Source organism: Aplidium turbinatum, chromosome 3 (assembly GCF_918807975.1).
Source record: "Aplidium turbinatum chromosome 3, kaAplTurb1.1, whole genome shotgun sequence".
NCBI lineage: Eukaryota > Metazoa > Chordata > Ascidiacea > Aplousobranchia > Polyclinidae > Aplidium > Aplidium turbinatum.
Window position 1 is genome coordinate 37,469,443 of NC_137474.1, and position 24,611 is coordinate 37,494,053.

A 24,611-nucleotide genomic window follows, 5' to 3' on the forward strand; every position below is an offset into this window, starting at 1 on the left:
TCGCCATCAGACGCGAAACTTGATTGTGAAATTGGAATTGGAACGCGCAGTCAGATGATTGGTAAAAATGATTTTGTTGTTTGTAAAGGATGTCTGAATTTCAGGAACCCCCTTTTCTCTTTTGTTAAAAAAAAGTCCGAAATTTGCACCCCCTTGACTGCGGACGACTTTTTCTGGACAGGCCCTAACAATAATACAAAAAAATATCAGATGTTACAAGAAAACTAAACTGTTTTAATTCATTCAAAAGTAGGCCTACGGCCACAAGCCATGACTTAAGTTTGCAATGTATATTTCAATATTATGACATGACGAAATGAACACATTGCTCATAAACAAATTTAAAACCAATTGAAGACACACAGCTGTGAACATTAACACGAAAACAAGACAGAACAACACGACATGGAACGAAAATATGAGGAATCAACAGAGACAAAAAGGGAAATGGAATTTTGCTGAATCGTCTTGAACATCATTCAAACACACAAAGAATTTATATTGATTAATAAAGCATCCTTTGCTTTTTACAGCGGTAAGCGGATTTCTTTTGAGTAGCTCGAAAAAGCTTGAACATTCATCACAAAAATGAAAAAAAAATCGACTAACAACAGCTGAAATACAAAGACAGGACAACAAACACAGAAGCTGAACATAAAACATTTTTTCGTTGTTATAAATCCTCCAAAAAGTCACATGTTTTTATTAATGTATGTTTTGTACCAATTCATAACTGTTTGCATATCAGCAGTTGACTGTGATAAGAAGCAGTCGGCAGGGTTGTCCTATTGCAACCCTCCAGTACCAAGCCGTTCACACAACACAGCAGCCAACTACGGCTTTTGCCTTTTTTTCCACGATTGCTTGACACCCCCTGACGAAGTGAGCAATTAGTTTTGGCTGGCAGTTGGTTTAGTATGAGGAACGGAACATGGAGCAATTTTTGAATCACCAGAAAAGCACAATATTCACTGACGTTTTAAGCTTTCAAAACTTAGCTTGTCAGTTGAGGTAAGCTTACCTTAAAATTGTAAAAACGGCGTAAAACAATTTTCGCAGTCGCTGCGATGAAAAATGAATAAAATTGACAAAATCTAAAATTTAAATACAAGCTATCATGGAAACCTATAGAATTTCCAAGATATTAAAAATGATAAAATCGAAGATGTTGATTTCGCTATTCCAGTCAGTAAATCATCCCCTTTTTACATTAATTCGACGTCTGCAGACGTGGAATCAATGTAAAAAAGCACTGATTAGTTGGCCGAGATTGAACAACACTGTCAGATTTAAAATCAATGAAAAAAATCATTATTTTTCTCGTAAAGATGGTTCCAAAACCGATTCTACCAAAGAAGTTGGAAAACAAAGAAGAAAATGACGTGATTCTAAAACGGTCATTGATCAGCGATTTTAGCCAAGTCCAAAATAAGAATGACTCGGCACAAACGTATTCAATTTAGCTGAATCATGCTAATTATGGGCTACATAGGTCAAAAACGACGCGTATAATGCGATTGGAACACACTGTGACGGTATTGCGACTACTTGAGCAAGAAAGTACGGATTTGCATAGGATCAAGAGTGATGTCAAACGCGTCATTAACGCGATCAGTGACGCGTTTTGCTTCAACATATGGCCGCTCAAAGGACTGAACTCGAAATGAAGCGTCTGAAAAAATAATAAATTTCTACATAAATATGGCAAGTGCAGCACGAAATACAGAAATTGAAGCTGGTCATCAGAAATCAGGTCAGGTAAAGACGTTATTCGAATAGAATCAGAGAGTTGACACCAAACAAGACTACCAACCTCGCTTCGTTCGTTGTGCTGCTTGCCACTGCAGTCTGGTGACGTCATCTTTCTTAGCGTTCCCTCCAAGCAATAATTCTTCGACTGACGACGGCTCGAAGTTCTTAAAAAGACCCTGGAGAAATTGCTTGGTTAAAATACAACGTAAAACTGATGGAAAGCAATGTAGTTTTACAAGTAGAAATCCACATTGCAAAAGCAGCCCGACTCTTTACTGATCTTTGATGGTCAACAAAAATGAAATGGTTTTCTGTCAAAAACGACTGTGCTTTTAGATGCAGATAAAATTGTATTACGGTTCACCCTTGCTCTCTTTGTCGGTGGGTAAATATTTGAAAGAAGTGGAGAGGAAGGCAAAAGCCAATCTTTATGTCTATCTTCAATCATGTCATAATGTGCTTCAACGACACACAGCCGCATGCTGTATGTGGGTTTCGAAACACTGCCTTATTGTGCATGACGCTCTTACAGCCAACAGAACTTGGTTAAGCTATCGCTTTAAATAAAAAAAACTAACATGATGAGAGATTTTATTTCATAGGAACTGACAACTTAGCCAAAAGCGAATTCGATAACACTTTGAAGAAATGTATCAAAATTAATTGGAACCTGTGCGTCCATCTGTAGGCGAGATCGTTGGTTTTTGTGACTTCTGAAAATATTTCCTTGTTTATAAACTGCAGAGCTGAGGCCTGACATCTATCAGTTTGAAGATGTCATGAAATGGATAAGAGATAAGACTGCGTTGGTACGGACACGTGTAACACATGGAAGTCGGGCGACAGAAGAAAATTCAGTCCTTCATGGGATCAATTCTAGAGAATATCAGCGTTGGCTCGACATACGGGAAGATCTACGGCTGGAAGATCTCGTCTCAGTCGATCCTCAGGATCGGGTGGCATGAAGAAGTGCCATCAAACGGAGTGGACATTCGTTGGCATCTAACCCTCGCAATACGTGGAATAGAAGACAGTAAATAGTAGAAATATATCCAAATTATTGATATTTTAAATTTATCTTGATTTTGACCAACCTTCAAGGAGAAAGTGACAGGAGAAGATAGTTTTGCATCATCCGTCTTCTCAAACTGATGTTCCACGCGGATGAGGATACCGCCATCTTTGTGGGAGGAAAGAGTGAGAAGATGCACATTCTCTGGAAGCGAAGCAACTAACATGGATCCCTTGAAAGGAAAAACATGCATGTGCTTATGGCAAATAAAATGATGCATGTGCTCCAACAAATTACGTAATTCTAATAAGAGATTAAAAACAAACATGGACGTATAACAAAGATTTAACTATTCACACATCTCTACAGTCTACACCGTGCAGTCAGTTAGGCACAAAATAATGCAAGACTATAACAAAAATAAACGTTAATTTATGTCAAACAAACGTACAGATTGCAAATTATTCTGAGCTTCAGTGATGTTTTTGAACATGATGACCGGAGCCATGTAAATTTCCTCAGCAAGCAATCGGTGTTGTTTTGCTGACGCGGTAATGGTATCCAGTAGCAACCAGTGTTTCCCGCGCGAAATTAAACCGTCACCATATTGTCCGGTTTCATTCAAAGGCTCGCCGACACCTTTTCCATCCTCACCTAATAATCGTCGATGCACCTGCACAGTATAGGACAGTTTGTCAAAACGTTGCATTAGCAAATGCTCTTTGCAACGACCTAAACTGTTTGCATAGACCGATTTATTTCTGTAGCCTATGATTTTGTATGCTTCAAACTGTTTATTGAATAGCAGAATTATTTCTGTGTGATCTTGTACCCTACTGCGGCATTCCAGATGATCCCATTCCAGTAAAACCCATCAAACTTTCGGTCAACTTTTTTTTATTCAAGAAAATGATTAACAAATTTATTGCAAGAGATTGTTAAAAGTATAATAACCCCAATGATAAAGATGGTGGAAGTTACGCTTTCAATACTTTTAAAAATCTACTCAGGTTTCTGTTAAAAAAACGTGCTCTTATGCAATACTAGCGTCAAAAAATGCTACTTATACTCTTGTATTTTAGAGTTTTAGACCTAAACTCCTATCTAGAAATTAAATCATCGCAAATCAACCAACCATGATTTCGACGGATCCATCTTTGATGCTAGCGCCACCTTGCGACCGGTCAGTTAATACAGTAAATTGCCGCTTGGTGTCTTTGATATAAATGCGAGAGTTGACAGGGTAGTAGTTGCCAGCGACGGGTTCAGATTGGTTCAAAGTCCATGTTGGTCTGTAGTCTCTCCTTTAAACATACACTAGTATAAGTGTCTACGCATATGGTCGGTCTGTTACATAATTGCAAATTTTGCACAGAAACAAGTAAAAATATTTGTGAAATTAATCGGGGAGTATGAATTTAATCTGCGATATTTGGCTGAAAGTCGCAAATGATGGGGACTTTTATTGACGCTATTTTGCACCCAACTGGTGTGAGATAAATTATCAGTGCCATTATACAGGTCGAACACGCTGACGTAGTAATGTGACGATATGTAGAAACTTTAAGCAAAATGAAACCCATAAGTTACAATATTGCAGACCCAGCTCATGAATCCGAGCAGTGAAACGGAAGGTTTCCATACTGCGGCATTCACAGCCTTGTGACTGATTTCTGCTTGAGTCTCATTTCAGAGTTTGAAAATTTCGCTTGAAATACGTGATTAACACCAGTTTCAGTGCATCTGTTGCTTACGGGATTTGGATAAGATAAAGTTATGTCACTAAAATGTTGGTAACTATTTGACTAACAGTAAAATAAATACAAAGATAAGAAGCTACCCAGACAGCATAGCAACCGTTTTTTTTACAATGATTCAACGTTTTCAGACGTTTACTGTCTGGTTATGATGATGTGTAGTTACTTGCGTTGCAGAACTTCTCGTCCATTGGCGTCCGTGTAAACGTAACCTGAAGTGGGAAGGTCCGTGTCGTATCTAAATATCGCAAGGTCATTGTACGCTTAGGCTGAGATGAAATTACAGACTTGAGCATTGTTGGGGGCAACCCTACTATTTATTCTGCATCTGTGGATTTATTTTCATACTTAGGAATTCCACTTTCAATAATAAAAGAATCTCACTTGAACAACATTTTAATCCACAACATGAAAGTGGAGTGTAAAGTAGTTGAAGCTTTTGCTACTTTTACTTTCAGTCACCTCTTTTTGGCTTTCTAAAACTAAATGCAATCCATCCGCTATTTTTGGGTGAGAATCTTCACTATGATCAATTTTCTATTAATCTCTTTAGGAATATAATTTACCCTCCTAGAGGTGAAACTATGAGTTTGGGGAACATCCACTAACCTCGAGATAATTTCTTTCCCCCATTTGTCCTGGATCGGTATCGGGCCAACGGTCCATTCAACCTCAATTTCGCTTCTTCCTTTGTAAAGTCGGAATACCTGAAAAAGATATTACGTTGTTTAAACGGAGAAACTACGAACGGATCAAAGATTGCTTGCTCGTACAACCCAAGTAAGCACGTTGAAACGATTTTACCGATATTTCTTTCTTCATAAAAAAAATAAATGGAATAAGTGTTTCACCTGCCACGCCCAATCTGTGAACTTTTGATAGACTTCCTGCACAAGGGGACTGTTACCCTGAAGACAATGCAACAAAATAACATGTTATTGTACCCACTCATAACGACAGGCCTTTGAAAGGTAACTATCCAGACAGCAAAATTCGTCACTTTTACGTCTGCAGACGTTGAATCAATGTGATCATGACGGATTTCACTCTCTGGCTACAAACCTAAAAGACATGAAATGAAACAAGGCGTAGATAAAAAATAATACGGATGCGAGTGTTGATAATTATAAGTTTAAGTTGATTAACTGTTACATGTTGCAAGTAATAAAATTGAATAAAAATGAGCAGCCCGTTTCTAATCTCACCTCTAACTTAGTAATTTGCACGTTACCACCTTGGGAGCACGTGAAAGGCGTTGATGAGTTAGGACGGAATATGTATGCACCTGTGGATAGAGTGGCCTCTAGTTAGAAGTTCGTGGCAATGGTATATACTGCTCTTAGCTTAGCTAGAGCTTTGTGGAAAGGCCAACTTTGGGATTTTGTGATAAGCAATTTCGAATATATTTTGAAACTCAGATTTAGAGTTTTCATTGAGGTTATGCAAATTGAACGCGATGACTCAAATGTACACCTTTTGATGTCATTCCAACGTAAGTTTGCATTGTAATTGCAACAATTATTACTTTTTGCATCTCTTAGCTTCAACAACTTTACAAACAAAATTAGAATCTACAAGTGTTGGATGGAAATAAGAAAAAGGACATTTATTTTAGTTACCAGATTGCTGCGAGCTGGCATGGTTCCCAAGGCTGGAGTTGTACCAAAGTAATTGCTGTTTGACTTGGGCCACCACAGAACTTTGCAAATTTTCAATGCTTTTTAGCAAGCCAGTCGTTCCGTCGAACTGCACTTTGTAAAACTGCGAAAATAAATTGTGGTATTAAGATACTTTGAAAAGTCAACATAATCAATACGAATCATGCGACGGCATAAATTGGATATATTTTTATTTTGTACAGGGCAAAGTAAATATGACAGTGAAAACAGGCAGTTGTCTCAAAGTCGCTGGGTGTGCCAGAATGTTGAGCTTCGTCAATATACACAGAAAGATATCGTCAATTATCAGGGAACAAATTCCCTACTTTTTCAATACTAAATTCTAAAAATTCCCTACTTTTTCAATACTAAATTAAAAAAAATTCCAACCTGATTTTGATCTAAATTGCGCATTAACAGTGCTTAATTAATGAAAATTTCTGTGCTGTATTATTTCCAAACACGATCATGCACAGGTTTAAAATTGTATATCCGGACTCTATTACATTCGAGCCAGTATGAAAAATAATAATAATGTACAGTAGAAGATTCCTGTTTGAAGAAAAAACTCTTTTTTTTCAAAAGACCCGAACTGAAATCAGTTTGGATAAACTGTCACAGTTATACTAAAATTGCAATTCAAAGCCTCATTCCATCGGACATGGCAACCTGCCATAAACCAAACCAAAACAATTAAAAATCACACCGTACTGACAAAATGAAGTAAGTGAAAAGAACACTGAACACTGTCTTTGTGATTCTGAACACTGAATCACAAAGACATTGTACAGTAAATAAGATTTATGAATGATATTGTCTTTGTTGTTGTGTCATAATAGTAGGTTTTAGTTTTAGTAATGAAAGGCCACCGTGGTTGAGAACTGAGGTATTGTGGTCTTGGTCGCAGATATTGCCTGCATTAACGATGTCTCTTACCGCTATTATCACCTAGCCAACCTGACATCATTGTTTTATGCGGCCGCTAATCGACTTCAACGACCATGGAATGTTACGTAATAAGAACGATTATACACGCAAAAAAATAAAAAAATCGATTGCTTAAATCAGCTCTTTTGTCTCATGAGCTTTGCGCAATGCGGATTGCTCAACAAGTGTATACAGTTTAAAATTGACAAGAAATCATTAAATTTGAAACTGAAGTTTGAATCACGGCAAATAAACGTATTCAAAACTTTTACTTCAGCCGACGCTGTTTCACACTCAGTAATCTAGGTCGACAATAATTTTGCCGCAACAAAAATGCGTTAATTTTGAAGGCTGCAGAGCTGGGAACAGCTTGTCCCGTGTATAAGTCGAACCTGTTTTTTGAGGTGAAAACCACTTGCGAAAATCTCGAACTACACTCGAGTTTACGGTAATAAGTAAAATTTTGAATGTTAGGCTACAAAACAAAAATCGCCCGAGGCTAAATTTTCATGTCAAGTTAAATATTTCTGCTTCTGGAGTGCCCCACAATTAAATAAGTCACGCCATGGTTACGCTACGCCACTGTCTGTACAGTATAACTCCTGTTGCAAGTAGGCTAACCACAGTTCACCTAAACTGCTTAGTGCAGGAATGTCCAACCTGCAGCCCGCCTGAGATTTTTGTGCGGCCCGCAAATCATTTTCACTCCAAGTAGTATTTTGAACTTGGAATCTTAGCCTAATTAAAATGTACCAGTCAGTTTTTAGGGTCGTAGTAATAGTAGTATGGGAGCAACAGGATTATACATAAGTCCGATTGTATTTAAAGTCCAACGGTTCAGTAGAGCAGCCACCTTAAAAAGATTTCAAATATTGTTACCCGAAAGAATGGTTGAATGATTCGTCTTTCTTGGTTGATTATTAATTATTATTTCATTTAAAACCAGAGTTCAGGTTCAAACTTTCGCTTGATTATCTCACTGGCATGTCCAATTGTCCATTGTCCAAGTAAAAAAGAGTTACAAATGCGGTCATACACATGGCACGACACGGACAAAGATAAAAACATGTGAGAGTATGTGAAAGCGTTCATGGAATTAAGTGGGAGGTACCAGTTGCTCAAAGAGCAACACTACCCAGACAAATCAGGCGTTTTTTTACATTGATTCAACGTCTATAGACGTAATATGGATGTGAGTGAGTATAAAATGTAAAAAGCGACTGATTTGTTGTCTGGGTAGTTAAAAAGTGGCAACTATAGGAAGGCTTTCTCTTACTTCATTGCTGATCTCAACATCTTCAGCTGCGTTTATCTCCTTCACAAATCTTCGGTTGAGCTTCTTTCTCTTTTTGTCTTTCTCGGTTAATTGCGTAACCTGGAGAAAAGCAAAGAAAAAGTAATGGAAAAAGTTTTTGCATATTTTTAATACTGTGAGACATTGAAATATTTTTACTAGCTGAGTAAGTAGTCGACAGAAAGAATCAGAAAAAGCATAAAGCTGAGGTTAAAAGTGCTAAAACTCATAAAATTTAACAGCTGCTTCACACGTTGTAAATTCTCGGACTGGGAAAGCTCTGCAAGAAGCTTTCCCAGTCCGAGGATAAAGATTCAATCAATCAACCAGCAAGTAAAAAAAACGACTTTGAATAAAAAAAGTAATCTTTTAAAGAAGGATGAAAATTCGAAACAGCTGCAGTTGCATCGTCGAAAACAGCATAAGACGATGATGATAACCTTAGATACTGGTTGAACACTTTGCTATTGAAATTTTTATCGTATATAAACAGATTCTTGATGAAGTGCAAGTACAAATCGAAACGCTACCCAATTGCAATCTATCGTAACATAGTGGATCATATCGGAAGCTTGTTTCGTACAACATGGCTTTCTTCCTTTGAAAAAAAACCCAAAAATAATTAATCTTTGAATGGATTCTGACGCTTGGTTCTGATTCTGAGTTTCCAGCAACCAAAAGTTTATCATTGTGAGGTTAGGCTTGTAAAATGAAAACAATGTCAAACAGCAACTTTTGATGGTTGGGTGACTCTAATTCTAAATCGAATTACCTTGAACTCTTCGTATCCCAACGATGGTAAGTCTGCCAGGAAGAGAATCTCACACTGGGCGTTTCCTCGGTCACGTCGGGCGGCTTTGGTTGCGTAGCTGACAGGAACAAGCTGGAGAAAAGAAAAATTCTTTTTAGCAACAACACGTCATTTAACATGATGAAATAAACCAAAAAAGCAAACGTTTTCGGCTACCCATCTAGCCCTTGAAAGTCACCCATTCCACATTAGATACGTAATGCTAGAAAACACCCAGTATTACACATGAAACAGTCCAAACTTATGCAAAGTTGGAGTTCAGCTTGTGTGCTTCGGGGAAGAGATAAAAGACTTTGATTTTTCAATGTGTCAATCACAGAAAGTGGAACATGGCGATTTAGTGAGAGGATCATTTTACAACGTAAGTTGTGTATTTTCGCCTCCACCCCGCGCGAATCAATTTTGTTTGCAGAACAGGAATTCCATTACAAACAAGAACTCATACGAACAAAACAAACAAAAAGTGACCTGTCAACTCAAGGACCACGATAAGTTTGTTAAAAGCATCTGCAATTTCAGAAACTTAACAACAGATCAGTTTAAACTATTACGTAATGGAAGTATCTTTGGTCACTGCAAACTCATTTGACCTTTGAATAAGCAGCTGCAAGCTGCTCTGCTGTCAAACTAACATTTAAAAACGTTTGGTCGATCAGAGATATTGTTCTTTTACACCGTAACCATTATAGGTAACCTGGCTTCAGGCGAGAGTGGCGCAGAAAACAAAATATTTTCTGATGCTAAACTGCTATTTAGACGTTAGTTTGACGTTGTGGGATCTAGAATCTCGTCTGTTCGTCAAGGACTATCTTGGTCGACAGGTTCGGCTCACCTCAACAGCCACAGGATTGGATTTGGAATCTACCATGGTGAAGGAGGTATCACTCGATGGACAATCAACTGGAAAACGAAAGAACTTTGACACTGGACGGGCTAATGGATTGTACACGTACACAGAAAACTGTAAAGCAACATAAAGTGTTGTTGCGATGATGCAAATAATACTACAATTCAACGACAGAGAGATAAGCAGCGATGTTAACGCAGGATTTCTAAATACAATGGAAACTGATATTGCAAAACTACTTCTCTTCCAAAGTAAAATAATTTCGAAATATTCAAGGATTTTCGAGGAAATTCGATCCCAGAAGTAACTGGGCTGGAAAGCTTAATCAACTTGAATAAAATGAAATAGGAAATTGCAGTAATAAACGTTTGGTCTACATAGTTACCAAACCATAAGTTTCATGTATTTCAGATTGCCAAGAATCGTTATTAAAAGATGAAAAGTTTCAGCCACATCGACAATGTATCTCAAAAAATCGGTGTTACGAGTGCATGGCGCATAAAAAGCAATGTGTTACATCACGCCTGCGTTTGCGTGCTGCGTTTGTGATTCAGTTACCTGGCCCATTTGTTGTGTATAGTTACAAAGAGAAATATTCAAATAGTCGCAGAAGTAAAATTGATTTGCAGATCCAGTGATCACTTCACTGACGAGAGATTGACATTCCTGCCGTCCTAAAAAACATACTTTTTTTTACTGAGCATTGATTACAAAAGCAAGCTACTTAACGTTCGACAAGCGGACACAAATTAATAAGTCTGTTTGTTTTCGACACTATTGCTTTTAATCGCTGCGTATTTCTTGATGCTTACAGTCAGGTAGCTAGTTAGGCTACCTTCAAGAAGGTGAAATTGATTGCATTTTTATAAATATTTTCAGATTCCTGATGAGGACTTAAAGTTAAGCCGAAAACGTTCGACTGTTAAAACTATTTGTAAATATGTAAAATATGTTGTTATATTGCTCAGTCCTGTTGTGTCGTTGTGTCTTGCCTGTCTTTGATACAAGAAAGCAAACTCTCTCCCGAAACTAAATTAATATGTTGCAAATAAAATCGTGCTGCAACACAAAAAAAATTGCACTAACTTAAAACTTATTGTCCAGTACTTTAACTTGAAAACCCTCGCAAGTTCGAAAATAGCTGGTATGTGGAAAATAATTTATTCCCAGCGTTTATTTGACCGAAAAAAAAGTGCAGCACTTACCGATGTAAAGTCTTTTGGCGTAGTCGTTGGCTACATGCTGCTTGCTGGTGCCCGACACGGCGTCATGATGTTGAGCCACGCCCATTGCCTCGCCTACAAAAGATAAACCAATGGCTAGTCAGGGAAATGATGACGTAAAAGTGGACTTTGAACGTTTCAATTAACCTGAATTGAGAGTCTCAACTCTTTACCCTGTTTTTATGTTTTCAAAATTTATGCTCGACAGTCTCATGACAATGAAAATTTCACAAGTGTTGATCGCATAACTTACGCAAGGTTTGTGGAGATGCAGAGAGCTTAGTTGCTCGGTTGCCAAACTGGGATAATGCTTCCAATTGGTTGCATACCTGGACAAAAGCAATCGGTGAAACTTTTACAAGAAAGTTGAAGCAAAAATAATTCGAGAAAAGGTTTTGAAACCATGGCAAGTGCAAAATAGTCAAAAATTTACATTGTTGCAAAATTATTGCTAATATCCATAACCAGTCAGAAATCAGCTCTTGTTGGGTTGATTTGCTGACTGGGTATAAATGCAAGAAATAGAGTATTAACACGACAGCTGTCTTATGGTGTTATTCATTTTACAGTAGCCTGCTGACATGCTTCTGCATATGGTACACGTTTGACTATTGGCATTAATGATGTAGTGTTGAAGGAGTACAGTCTCCCATACCAGCTGTCCGGTAAACAAAGTTATAACGTTTGTATAACGTAAAGAAATGGACTTTGTCCACTGGGAAGTCAGTTGCGATCTTTCACCGAGTTAATGAGCATATGGCTATAATGACCGACTGAGATTAGTTCATTTAACGACCCTAGCAGTAACAGGTCAACAAATTATTTTAGTTTCAAAAAGCGAATGGTTTTTGAGACTGTAAAACAATTTTGAACAACAGCAACCATTAGCCTATAAAGCTTTCTAACATGCCAACCTGCAAAATGTTATTCGTATTTCTCACATATCCTTTTAACCCCGGTCTGCTGGTGAAGTAGCCTGTCCAGAAGCTATGAGGTCGTTCAGCATATGGAAAGAAATCGTCCGTTTTCACTGTCCAGTCGGTGTTTGCTTGGTTCAGTGCGTACAGATAACAAGACGGTGTGGAGTAGAACACTGTCACGTTTTTGTTCTGGGAATATTCGTGAAATCAGGTTTAATTTGAAACCGAAAACAAAGCATTAATTGATTCAATGTTTTCGTCATTACAGTACCAGTTACAGGGTGCAATATAACAGCTATTTCAATGAAAGTTGGATTCTACACCTAAATTAAAACCTGTAGAATCAAGACTTTTTGTGGATCCTTCTCCTGTACCATGGGCCAATCCTATAGATGTTTGCTGGTACACCCCTTCATTTTCTTTGAATTTTTTATGACGATTTGCTTTTTAGAAACGTTCGTAATATTGTAACGCTGAAACGGGCTTGAGCGCTTAATTAAAAAAATGAATTCGGTGTTTTCTAATCTTTATAGATTTTACAAGCGCTCCATCACAAACGACAGGAAGCATCGTCAGTAATAACACATAATGACTGCACCACAAATGTTGTAATATTTAGTTCGAATTGCTACCACATTCGTAGTAGGTGGAAGGTATCCTGGAAAACAAAATGAAGCAAACACCCATATCACAAAATACGTTCTTTTCATATAGATTCAACGTCAACAAATGTTGAAGCTATGTAAAAAGGTCGAATCTTGATAAATGGGAAAAAAGCAACCCATGTCTATGTACATTGTACAATAGCCGACGTATATTTCCAAGCAACATGCTAACCATCTACTGAACGAAAAACAAGCTGGTCTCATGGTCTGTTTTAGAGACTTTACTCCTACGTTCATCTAACTACCCCACATGGCCACAAAACGTTGTATGGGAATTATGTGGAAATAACCAACATCTGGGGAGTTAAAACAAAGCTTGTTGCATGGTTTTTAACAGACTTGTCACATACACAACAAGTATGTATAACCTACTTTTCAATAACTGTTGTATTTTTAATCATATTGACAAGAAATTTAAAGCAGAATTGCAGAAGCATACACAATTACACATTGCTTCCGTACCACTATTGCTGCTGTTACTTTCCAAGTCATTGGATGAATTCTGCAACTACTGCTATAAAAAGTAAATAGTTCTTATAAACACATCCAACCCAGCCAGCAAAATCTGTCATTTTTTATTGATTCAATGTCTGCAGACGTTGCATCAATGTAGAAATGATGGATTTTGTTGTCTGGCAACGTCAGCAACCAATCTCTTACCGCGGCATTGACGTATTTAATCAGCTTGTCCAGGTTCTTATACCACATCACCGCGTTCTCGTATTGAAAATCGGAGCCCATGGTCATCATGATGTGGTTGGTTTTGAAGTGCTTGGCCTTGACAAACAACGTACCAACTAATTAGTGACGTTAAAAGTAGAACGATTATGTAATGTCTGACATAATAGGGTTGTGATAATAATGACGATTAAAAATCGGCCACTTACAACGAATAACCCATAAAAGTGTTTCATCAAGGTAGTGGACTTTCGGGATGCAAAAACCGTTTCAAACTTTGCGCGCGATAATTTTTTGTCTAGAAGTTGAATTTTCGTTTTGCATCTCTAGTTGATTTCAGCAACATGGTCCTGTGTTTTGCCATGCTAGAAAGGTAGTCACTACCTGGTCTAGCCCCCTGAAGAAGTCAGCTGTGTCTGATTGACGAAACGTCGGAATAAAAACATATTATCATTGTATACATCTTGTGATAGTTTAGCTTAATTTGCACCAGTAGAACGCCTCATATTATTTAATGAAATGCCTGGTGAACAGCCTCGTTCAATTTTCTTGTTCACGTATTGCGAGTAAAAAGGTTTATTTACATCAAGTTAATACCAAAATAATCCAACAATAGCAATGATTCGATAAATTTGATATCAACTTGCAAAAGCGTTAATCAAAATATCTGACGCGGTGCGCTCCATTTGACAATCACAGAATTGCGGGGTTTGGTTAACTATTGCCAGTTCGTGTGTGGCTTTAGCGCAAGCAATGACACTTGTCCAAATGATGTGATTCGACGTATGACTGATGTGTGGCAATTGTGTTATGATTATAGCAATATTGGCAAATATAACATATTGTTTGTCGAGCAATGAACAGCATGTGATAAGGTCACGTGATATTCATGCAAGCTGTCGCGCTGCAAACTGATTCAATGCAATCGGCAGGAATCTACGGTGATTGGTTCTCAAATGTCGCTTGAACCTTTGGTGCCGAGGGTTTATGCTTTTACCACACCAGATTGGCGATGTTTTCCGAACCGAAAGTATGCTAGCCGGTCTTTGGTCGTCCATGCATATTGCATAGTCCATAGCAACTTTGCCAGAAATTAAAAGAATAATTTAGTTGACACAGCTACCCAGACAGCAGAGAGTAGCTACCCATTCTTTGTCTGCAGACGTTGAATCAATGTAAAAAAACGGATTTTGCTGTCTAGAGACTCTTGAAATTTAACAGTCACGTCATCACACGGTCGGCATGTACCTGGGCGTGCGCGGCGTCAACAAAGAAATTGACCTTGTCATCAACATTGTAATCTTCCAGCTTGGGGTCATCCATGATTGGCTGGTCACTGCAGTACGTGCTGAAGCAGAAGCCTTTTGGCGGCCCGTAGCCGTTTTCATTCACACCTGGCAAAGCAGGAAAAGTTGGTTTCACAGTTCAGAAATTACACAATATGTTGCTAGAAAAAACTTGCACTAACTCCTTTTTACACGGCTGCGTTGAATCTGTCTGCCTTTTAAACCGCTGACAGCAACGCATATTGGGATGAATAGGAATGTGAAAAACACAAATTTTCTTTATCAAAATTATTTATTGCATTTGCATAGAAAAAGTAACAAAAAACCTGTAAAATGCAGACAGTAAACGGGGGCCGTTGCTTGTTCCTAGGGATCTACGGACAAACTGAATATTTACCACTACGCTAAGATCGCAAAACTGGTTCTTTCATACTAATTTAATGTGGGCAGGCGTGGGCCTAAAAGGACTAATTTTGCTGGTTGCGTCGTTTATCTTTTTCAAGAAATTCAAATTAACAACTTATATTTAGCGAGAGCATTACAAAGTGACCATCCTTGAGAGGAGTCTCTAACCTGTAAAGAGATCTGCTGCTGGAGGAGCCAAGTTTGCGCTTCCTCTCCAAATCTCCTCCATCCTATGCTGCTTCTCACGAGCAATTTTATCTTCAAAGTCCAATCGGCCAAAAAAGAGCCCATCAAAACCCATCTGAGAGCAAACAAAGCGTTCGTTAGTCCAGAAGTAGGCTCCCTCTTCTCTGATGTTATGTAGTGATTATGTCGTTTTTCAGCAGCCAGGTTCTAGTGAGTACTCAGCCTGGTGCTGACTGCCAGGAAGAACGCTCTTTTCTAAATACTGATTACATGTTGGTTTCAAATGGTATTTTCTGATCTTATGTCCGTTGCAACAGTGACAATTTTTCTAAAAATACCAGACTGAAATGACATGTGATTATTATTATTGCAACAATAAGAGATGTAGTGTGCCCTTTCCTTTCGATACACGACGAATACAAGAAGCGAAGTTACAGCTCACATTTGAAGTCCGGAAGAGAAAATGGCGCTTTACCAACATTTTCTTTCTTATCCCATTCCCACAGTAAATTCTGAAAGTAGTTCAGGTGGCATGGCGTATAATTTCATCACGATGATAAAATCAGAGATGAAGAGTTTTGTTGTGTAACAAGTTGTTATTGATATTCAAAAATTGCAGAAATGGAATTTAGGTTGAAGTTAAAACAGCACTGCACATCACGCTGGCTGGTATGTAGCATGCTGTCTTCGATGTAACGAATGTTTCCAATTTATAAATAAACTAGTTGGATTAAATTGATTTCTCTAAGCAATATTTTGCAATTAAAACTAACAAACTTTGGTTTCCTTTCTCGGAACTCATCCAGCAAACGTTTGTGTTACCGCCAAAGAAACTTAGCAATAACGATCAATTTCTACCATGGTTACAGCGCTACATTTCTACCATGGCCCGAGCCTTGAATAAGAATTGTAGCCATCCATTACGTGTCCATCCTGCAGCAAAAGCTATAGCCTCCCGCAAAGATACGTCTCATCAGTCATCTTCGTACACATGCCACGTATTAAAGCCTGTTCAGACTCGTTGACCATTTTAGGAAGCGAAGGGCGAACATCATCATGGTTACAAGTAGTTAACCATTTTGAATTCCATGAGACAATATTAAAAGAAAAAAAAGTGACCTACTTGGGCGAATAACGAAGCCTGTTCCCTGGAATGGCCGAAAGGGTCAATTTGCCATGCGACCCTGGGGCGAGCGCATGGGCCAAAAGTTTCATTCAAAAAGTTCAGTCCCAGCGCCATTTGATCGACAATGGCGTTGTAATGAGTGGCTGCTTCGTCGTTCATGCACCATCCTCCGAGTATGAACTCAAGTCGGCCTGGTATTTCAATGATAAAATCAGTTTTTAATGGATTTTCAGTAAGCAAAATTCGTCATTTTTACACTGATTCAACGTCCCCAGACGTTAAATCAATGTAAAACTGACGGATTTTGCTCTCCGGGTTGTTGTGATATCTACTTTTGCGGAAGTAACACTTCCACAAACCCAAGGGGTGGTGTGGTATCCTGCAGGGTGAAAAAAACTGCACCACGGCGGGCCTACTTGGACATATTTTAGCAGTAATTGAACTAGAAAAGTTGTCGTTTTTACATCGATTCAACGACCCCATACGTTAAAAGAGTGACCTTTGCTCGCTGGAAAACGGTTTGTTGAAAGGAGCAGGCCACAAAAACCCTCGACTCTGTGACCAGTATCCGCACCCTTCCTCGCTCACAAAGTTGTTCTTGTTACATTGTTTCAACGCATGCAGACCTTAATTCAAGAGCTGGTATATTAGCTGGGGTAGCATAGTTCAATTGCTAAACATAAATAAGGCTAGGAAAAAAAGATTTGTTACATCCAACAGAGCTTAGAAACAACGAATAGGCGACTAATATAGCATAACAATTCAAAACGAGGGGTCTTACCACTGTTGACCAAATTGGTTACTTGTTGTTTGAGGGCATCTGTCTGTTCATCCCACCAACGTTTAAAAAATGCAATTTCAACGTAAATGAAGCGATGGTTCTCGTTTTCTAATAACTGTTGGATGACAGTATCCAGTATGTACTGCACTGCAGCTCTCTGTACCTCGGGGTACGCTTTGATTGCGCAAATTAAAACCACCAAGCAAAACCAGGCAGTTGATCACGTTTAAAATTCATGCCGAGTTGTATGTTTGTTGGCAAAATTTGTCATAATCAAAAATTAAAGAATTCAATTGATGGGGAGGAGAAATAAAATAAACAAATTAAGACATACGGTAATATAGAAAAGCTTAGACAAATGTTTATTTTATAAGATTCTATATGCAATAAATTTGGCTTGAATGTTATGTGTTGTGCTGTTAAGAAAAAAAAAATTGTAACTAATTACAGCAACCACTTTTTGGGTTTGAAATCTTTACTAAAGATTGGGTTTAATAACGTATGATTAGAAACAGAATTTTCAGAAGAATTTGCACCAAAACCAACCAATAGAATGAAAATCTGGCACAAAAAACTAAATCTTAGTTGATAATATGCAGAGAAAGTGGTCTTCTACACTGCTTCATTGATACGGTATTTCAAAATCACACCGTGTATTGTAATGTTTAGAGGCAGGAGAACAAATTGTTTTTGTTGTAAACTAAAAGGTGTTGCCAGGTCTATAAGTCTACAATCTAGTTTTACATGATTGAGCGGAATCACACATTGAACAAAAAATTACATAAAACCAGCCATGCTGCTAAACAATTGAAAACCAATTTGCCTTCTTCAGGACAATGTAAAAATCCAACATGTAGATGACTTTGTCAAAGACACAGATTTCTTTTCATAGACATCACATTCAAAACTGCAGAAACAAATTACAGGTCACTTGCAGACATAGCCAACAAATAAATTATCTCAATAAAGCATGTAAATTGTAGAGAATGACCTTGTTCAACCAATAGTTTCACTTGTGATTGCATTGCAGTATTTTGTTCATTCCACCAACGAGAGAAAAATGCCATTTCAACATAAATAAATCGCTTTGTTTCATCAGAAATCAAGAAAGGAATTACAGTGTCAAGAATATATTGCACACCGGCTTGTACAATTGTTTGATTTGCTGAAAACAAATAGACATTGAGATTCACAAAGTTAGATGTATTGTAGCATAAAAGTACATAGCAGCACTCATAACTCTACCTCTTTGGAATACTACTCTGCCTGTTACCAATGTTGTTACACTTGAAACACAAATTAGATTGTAATAGACATAGGCAATAATTTGTTGCAGTGTGCTTTGATGTTGCATTGCGTTTCAAACAGAAATGTTTTGCATAGTCTAAAAATAAATAAATTAGCCTACCGGTATGTGATAAATTTAATCAGTTATGCTAAATATCTCATTATATGAGTGCAGAATAATAGCATGCTATGTATATAGATAGCTTTCACTCATAATCCATAATTGTTAAGTCATTTACTGTTACTTATTGAAATTACGTAATAGATAACACATCTTTAAATTAACAACGAATTATCATTTACAAATAAAATATAAAACATAAGAGTCTAGCAAAATAAGCCAGCATGTAGTAGAAAAAAATATTTAAAACTAAGTAGCTATATAATGCTGCTGTTGAAACAGCTAAAATGCTATATTATTGGCAACACTGGAAAACAATAATTTTACAGTCAAGTTATGTCCTCAACAAAGTGTGTAGCCTACCATGATAAACCTTAAATCAGGAGTTTTCAACCACAAAAAAACTTAACAAAAAGGAAAGATAAACTGCACATTTAATGTCCAAGATCTGTTTCAAAAATAGTTGGTAGGATAAATTTATCTTCAAATATTCTGCAATGGGTAAACAAGAGTGCAAAAGTTGAAAATCCCAGAGCAAAATTATTATATTAAAAAGGCAATAGCATATATAAATGTTTTACTAATATAAACCTCCATAATAATACTGGTCGACAGTTTTAAGCCAGCCCACATCATCATGGGTATGAGGAACGAGATGAACATTCAAGTGGCCTTCTTTTCCCAAATTGCATGTCTGAAATATTAAAACATTTAAGTTTAATTTCCATAGTTAGAACACAATTTTATGTCATTTTTGCAAGATGTTATAGAGTAGGTTAACACCAAATTTGACTTTACAAAAGCTGGATAGTTCAAGAAAACTAGCCTGTGAGAACACTACCTGGTATCCACAAGTTGAATCTTCCTTTGCTAATGTGTATGCCACAAGTGATACCAGCAATATTAATATTTGTTTAACCAACATTTTTAGCATTACTAATAAACTATTGACAGAAGACTCTAAAAGCATTACAAAAAAAAACAAATTAAACAGGCCTATATCTTGATTTTTAAGTCAAACAAAAAAAATCCTGATGATTAATGTCTATCCTATCTATGGCCTTCATACCAGTAAGCTTGCTACATATCAATAATAAAACTGTGTACATTATTATCGACTACAGTCACTACAGTACGGTACCGTATAACTTTTGCCGGGGTACCGGTACCGTAGTAGAATTTACCTATAACATCTGACACCCTTTTTGAAGAATTCTAATGTGCTAAAACTTTACATCAACTATTGCTACAAAGAAATTTAGTTGCCATAAAACTTTCCTTTCAGAAATAATCAAGAATTATTCACTACCGTAATCAAGTTCATCAGCATCATAACAATACTTTCAAGTTGGTAAAATTGATGCAAGAAAAACAGTGAACAAAGTAAACGTTTACAATAAATTAAAGTGAATTGTTGTTTTACTGCAGTGGTTTTTACAGAAACCAACTAGGAAATAAGATTCCTGCATATATATTTCTGGGAGCTGGTATACGAGTCCTCCCCCCCTTTGGTAACTCATGACAAAGACAGGACTCAACCAAACATATAGGGTGAAACTACTTTACCTTTGCTTTGCTGTTCACACACTTCAATCCACATGGTTTGGTCAATTCCTCTTTGTCATGAGTTGCCAAGGAGGGGGGGACTTGTATACCAGCTCCTATTTCTGTAATGTCCACACTTCTTTGTCAACAAACAAGCCTTTAGAATCAGTTTTTGATTTTTAAAGTGCAACTGCACGATTGAATTAACATAGGCTAGAATCCATTGCCAAGACATTTGGAACCTGTTGAATAACTCACTTCCTTACAATTGAGGCCCACAGTCGAGAAACCGACCCTTTTCTCACGCTCTCTAGCGCTTCTCTCTCACGCTACCTGGAAGTAGCAAACTCGTCAACGCCACCTAGCGATATGACGTCAGTTGGAGTCGAGACCAAACTAGCCGAGATAGGCTTGGTTGCTACTGAATGCGCAAATTTATAAGGCATCCATAGTGAAGACGCATCTTTCAGCCAGCATTATACAAATTTAGTTGTTCATGCTTGTGTGCCAGGAGTGGTTTGCGAAGCCCATCGCCGAAGGCTAGTTTCGTAGATTACAACAGCCAAACTTGGTTATATCGAAAATATGTTGTATTGTACACCAGCTCAGTGGCCGAGTGGTTTTGCCTTCGGCTCTGGTGCTGGTAGATCTGAGATCGATTCCAGGTCGGGTCAAACCGAAGACTTTAAAAACGGTACTGATAGTGTTCTATCCTGCATAGCGCAGTGAGAATGAGTCGGGTAATAATGTGATAACATCGTAAACCTGATACAAATTAAAAATGAGCCCTGTCGCTAAAAGACCTTAGCTGTTGTAGAGCGACAATAAATAAAACCATAACATTATTATTATGTTGTATTGTACGGTATTGCAGGACATAGTACAGTCGACTATCATGCGATAACGCTTTAGCATTCATTGGGACTGTCTTCGGCGGTGTTGACATCTCCGTTCTATAAAAATAATCTAGATGAAGCTAAAAAAAGACTAGAATAAGCCAAATTGAAGCAGAAATAAAGTAAAAGGATAAACCAACATACAATACTGATGACAAATCACATTACGACACACAAATCGAAAACAAACCAAACCAAAAAACACCAAATCGAAAAATAAAAATAAACGAAACGGCTGCAATAAACCAGGTTAAATCAAGACTAAAATGTTAACACTGGTCTTTGGAACCCAGCATAGTCTCCATCGTCACTGGGATACTTTCTGCGGATAAATGACACAATGCAGGATGGCAGCACGACTCTGTTGGACTTGCCCAGAACTTCTCCATCCAACAGCCACTCCAGCATCTGCCTATAGGCGACCAGCCTGAATTGCCTGAATACTTGGGAAATGTAACAGCAAGTCGTTTAATAATGAATGGAACAATTACGCAACCAGCTCTTCAAAGGCTGTTGAACAATGAACAGTAAACAAGCTCAAGTGAACGCACTCATAAGAAAAAGAGATGTCAATAGAAATGTAAACCTAATAGCCTACAAGGCAATGAAGGAATATACTTCATATACTGGTTCCACCCATATGCAAATGGATATGTTTTAAGAGCATACTAGATATGCCGGTTATAACATGCAATTGTTACACTACTAAGGTAACTCTACAATACTCCACCAATCTTTTTGACTATTTTATTTCAAATATTGCTGCCCTTCAATTGTTGTGTCCCACGACTTCTCGGATAGTTCATATTCAGACGACAGATAGAAAAATGAAGAATGAGCAGATGCATCTCTATTTTTAAGTGGGGTAGAAGATGCAACTGGCTTAACCAGACCGGAAAGCAACATTGTTTCAGTGTTCGTGCCCACGGTATTTCGTCCAAACCACGTTTGGGTACCTGTTGAGAACTAATGCTGTAGTAGTGGCACAATAGACTGTTATGAGTAGTTGTAAATAAGCAAAAAGAAACATTTTAACATTGACTGCAGAATCAATCAAATTTTAAAAAAAAGATAGCAGATAAGCACTTATTGATAGGTGACTCACCAACAGATCGCTTTGTAGTCTGCTTCTGTTTTAATGAAACCTGACAAGCCTTGGATTGGAAAGATGCTGTTTCACACCGGGTGGAAACATCCGAATGACTCACTTGAAAACTCGCAGCTAACCATTTGTTTGTCAACATCCGCATTCCGCAACCTCCAATACCTAATATGTATTGTAAAGTACACTTTGCTTTATTAACAACCATTGAAGATTATAACGTTTTGAAATTGGTACCATGCCAGTATTAGATGCACTTGAATTGTACATAAGAGATTAATGCAACAGCATTATGCGGTGATTTTGACTACTGGGTAATTTACAAAAAAAGAATGAAATATGATAGAACGATAAACCCCTCGGCCACCACCAGAGATAAAAGAGGAGGACATCACCCGTAACTGAATACAAGCAGCACATTAGATTGAACCTGTAGCCTATATTAATTATGTTGGTTCATCAATACAACAATGCAAGGCTACATACTGTCATCTCATCATGCATAGCAACGTCAATGGAATTTTCAGCAGCAGACGGCACAGCTTGTTGAGATGCAGTGGTTTTACTTTTCTTGGTCGAACCCGCACCCATTTCATCATTCATGGCCTACAAAAAATTGACAATTAATATCAGATTACTGTATGTCTCACGCACCTCCTGAACACATATGAAGACCTGGGTAGCACAATTGTAGTTTGGGCAACATTGAATTATGATCAGATTATGAATCCCACTAGCTACATTCTGTAAAAGTTAGGAAAGAAAACAATCTGGACATCAAATTTGTATAAAAAATTGCTAAGCCACATATTCTGAGCCAAAAGTTGTTAATCCCAATTGAGAGATAAAAGGTGTTATGTCAAAGTAAGTACCGACCGTAAGCAACACAGTAAGTTTTGCAACCTTGCTGTTTTGCAAGGTTGTGATCTGTTGTAATTAGACTATATAATAACAGTGGTACCGGTATTACATAACTACTTAATCGTTTTGAGCAGATGGCACATTGTATGTTCATAAAATTTAAAACAAGTAGGCCTAAAAACATTACATAGGATATGCAGCCTATTTTTATAGCTTCTATTGTGTAACTACAAACCTTCACTATTGTCCGCTTTTGCATTCGATGATCTCTATCCAGCTTAGATGCAGTAGCATCAGACGTACCGGTAGCAGAAGTACATTTTATGGCGGGAACAGCAGATTTCTTCAGAATGTAACGTTTGCAAAATCCCATATTAACTTCAAAATAATTTTCAAAATCCTGCTCAAGAAAGTGATTTGAGCAGATAACACTGGTAGGGAAGGGTCCATTCCATTTGCGGACTTGATGAGCAAACTTGCACCAGTTAATTCGCAAATGTTAATCGTTAAGAAAGGCAAAAAATGTCACCTTTGCACCAGAAACAAATTTTGTGTGATAGATAGAGCAAATTTTCACCATTTTAAATGTTTGGCTCAGAACTACAATAATCTAAGAAACGAAGTTGCAAGAGAAATGTTTTGTTTTAAAAGTTTTATATATTTGAACTAAAGACTTGAAGCTTACAAGAATGTCACATAACATTGGTTAAGATGTACCGTACTTTACCTTGCATGGCCTATGACAGCTTTGGTCTGTCCCTTCACCAACAATTTTAATGGATAAGTCAACACACCTGGCTTATTTTTTTCAAAAAGAGCCTATACTACCTGTCTTCACATAAAAAGCACGTGCAACAAGATCGAAGCAGCGAAAAAAAACTTCCTTCCTCTAGGTCTAGGACAAACACAACTAGCTAAACTAAAACTAGTAAAAGACTTGTAAAACCAGTTGTCGCTTCGATCTGACTGACTCCAACTGACGTCATAATCTGCGTGTTGCGCAATGCAGGCGGAACGTGGCCAAAAATACAAGCGCGTGGAAAACCATAGTTTTGATAATTTTTATTGAGATAATTATAGCCTTAAAAAGTAAGGGCGAGGTTGGTATTTATAGATTGAAACATGCTCTTTCAGATAAAGTGCGGTCAAAGTCATCGTGCAGTAGCACTTTAAAGTAGACTCTCGACCAAAAGCTTTTATTTATTGCAAACACTAAAATGCACAGTATCTGACCAACTATTTTAAAACTGTTATTGTATGCGCCAGTCTTATCGCCGAAAGTTTAATCCAACACTTCAACCATTCAGCCAGATAGGCCTACAGACTTGCTCAGCATCATCTTTGGTTTGTTGTTTTGATCCGTCTATGTTTTGATCTGAAAAACATTACGAGAATTGCTCAATCAAGCAGAAAAAGTTCCCTTCACATTTTTAATACAAGAGAAAATATTGCTTTTTTTTTCAGTGACTCT

The 24,611-nt window shown here is 37.6% G+C and overlaps 2 protein-coding genes across 3 annotated transcripts; both read right to left on the reverse strand.

The window, feature by feature from the left end:
• Positions 1-219: 219 nt before the first annotated feature.
• Positions 220-19,689, reverse strand: LOC145766198 (lysosomal alpha-mannosidase-like). The gene is made up of 24 exons (XM_082577860.1): positions 19,578-19,689; positions 19,328-19,430; positions 18,320-18,493; positions 16,545-16,738; positions 15,404-15,536; positions 14,793-14,938; positions 13,527-13,643; positions 12,196-12,390; positions 11,535-11,610; positions 11,264-11,356; positions 10,617-10,732; positions 10,044-10,172; positions 9,173-9,283; positions 8,383-8,481; positions 6,141-6,282; positions 5,727-5,806; positions 5,373-5,429; positions 5,131-5,228; positions 4,688-4,759; positions 3,900-4,068; positions 3,216-3,437; positions 2,847-2,996; positions 1,814-1,928; positions 220-1,672 (listed from the first exon to the last, which is right to left on the reverse strand). Exons 1-24 carry the CDS (start codon positions 19,668-19,670, stop codon positions 1,545-1,547), a joined length of 3,012 nt encoding a protein of 1,003 aa, XP_082433986.1. The 5' UTR covers positions 19,671-19,689; the 3' UTR covers positions 220-1,544.
• Positions 19,690-21,124: 1,435 nt separating this feature from the next.
• LOC145767232 (uncharacterized) lies at positions 21,125-23,798 on the reverse strand. 2 transcript variants are annotated; one of them, XM_082579022.1, is made up of 4 exons: positions 23,376-23,798; positions 22,766-22,885; positions 22,283-22,444; positions 21,125-22,133 (listed from the first exon to the last, which is right to left on the reverse strand). In XM_082579022.1, exons 1-3 carry the CDS (start codon positions 23,511-23,513, stop codon positions 22,415-22,417), a joined length of 288 nt encoding a protein of 95 aa, XP_082435148.1. In that variant the 5' UTR covers positions 23,514-23,798; the 3' UTR covers positions 21,125-22,133; positions 22,283-22,414. The 2 variants fall into 2 exon arrangements, with proteins under 2 accessions (XP_082435148.1, XP_082435146.1); XM_082579020.1 differs by lacking the exons at positions 22,766-22,885; positions 23,376-23,798 and having other exon boundaries at positions 22,283-22,749.
• Between the last annotated feature and the right edge of the window lie 813 nt (positions 23,799-24,611).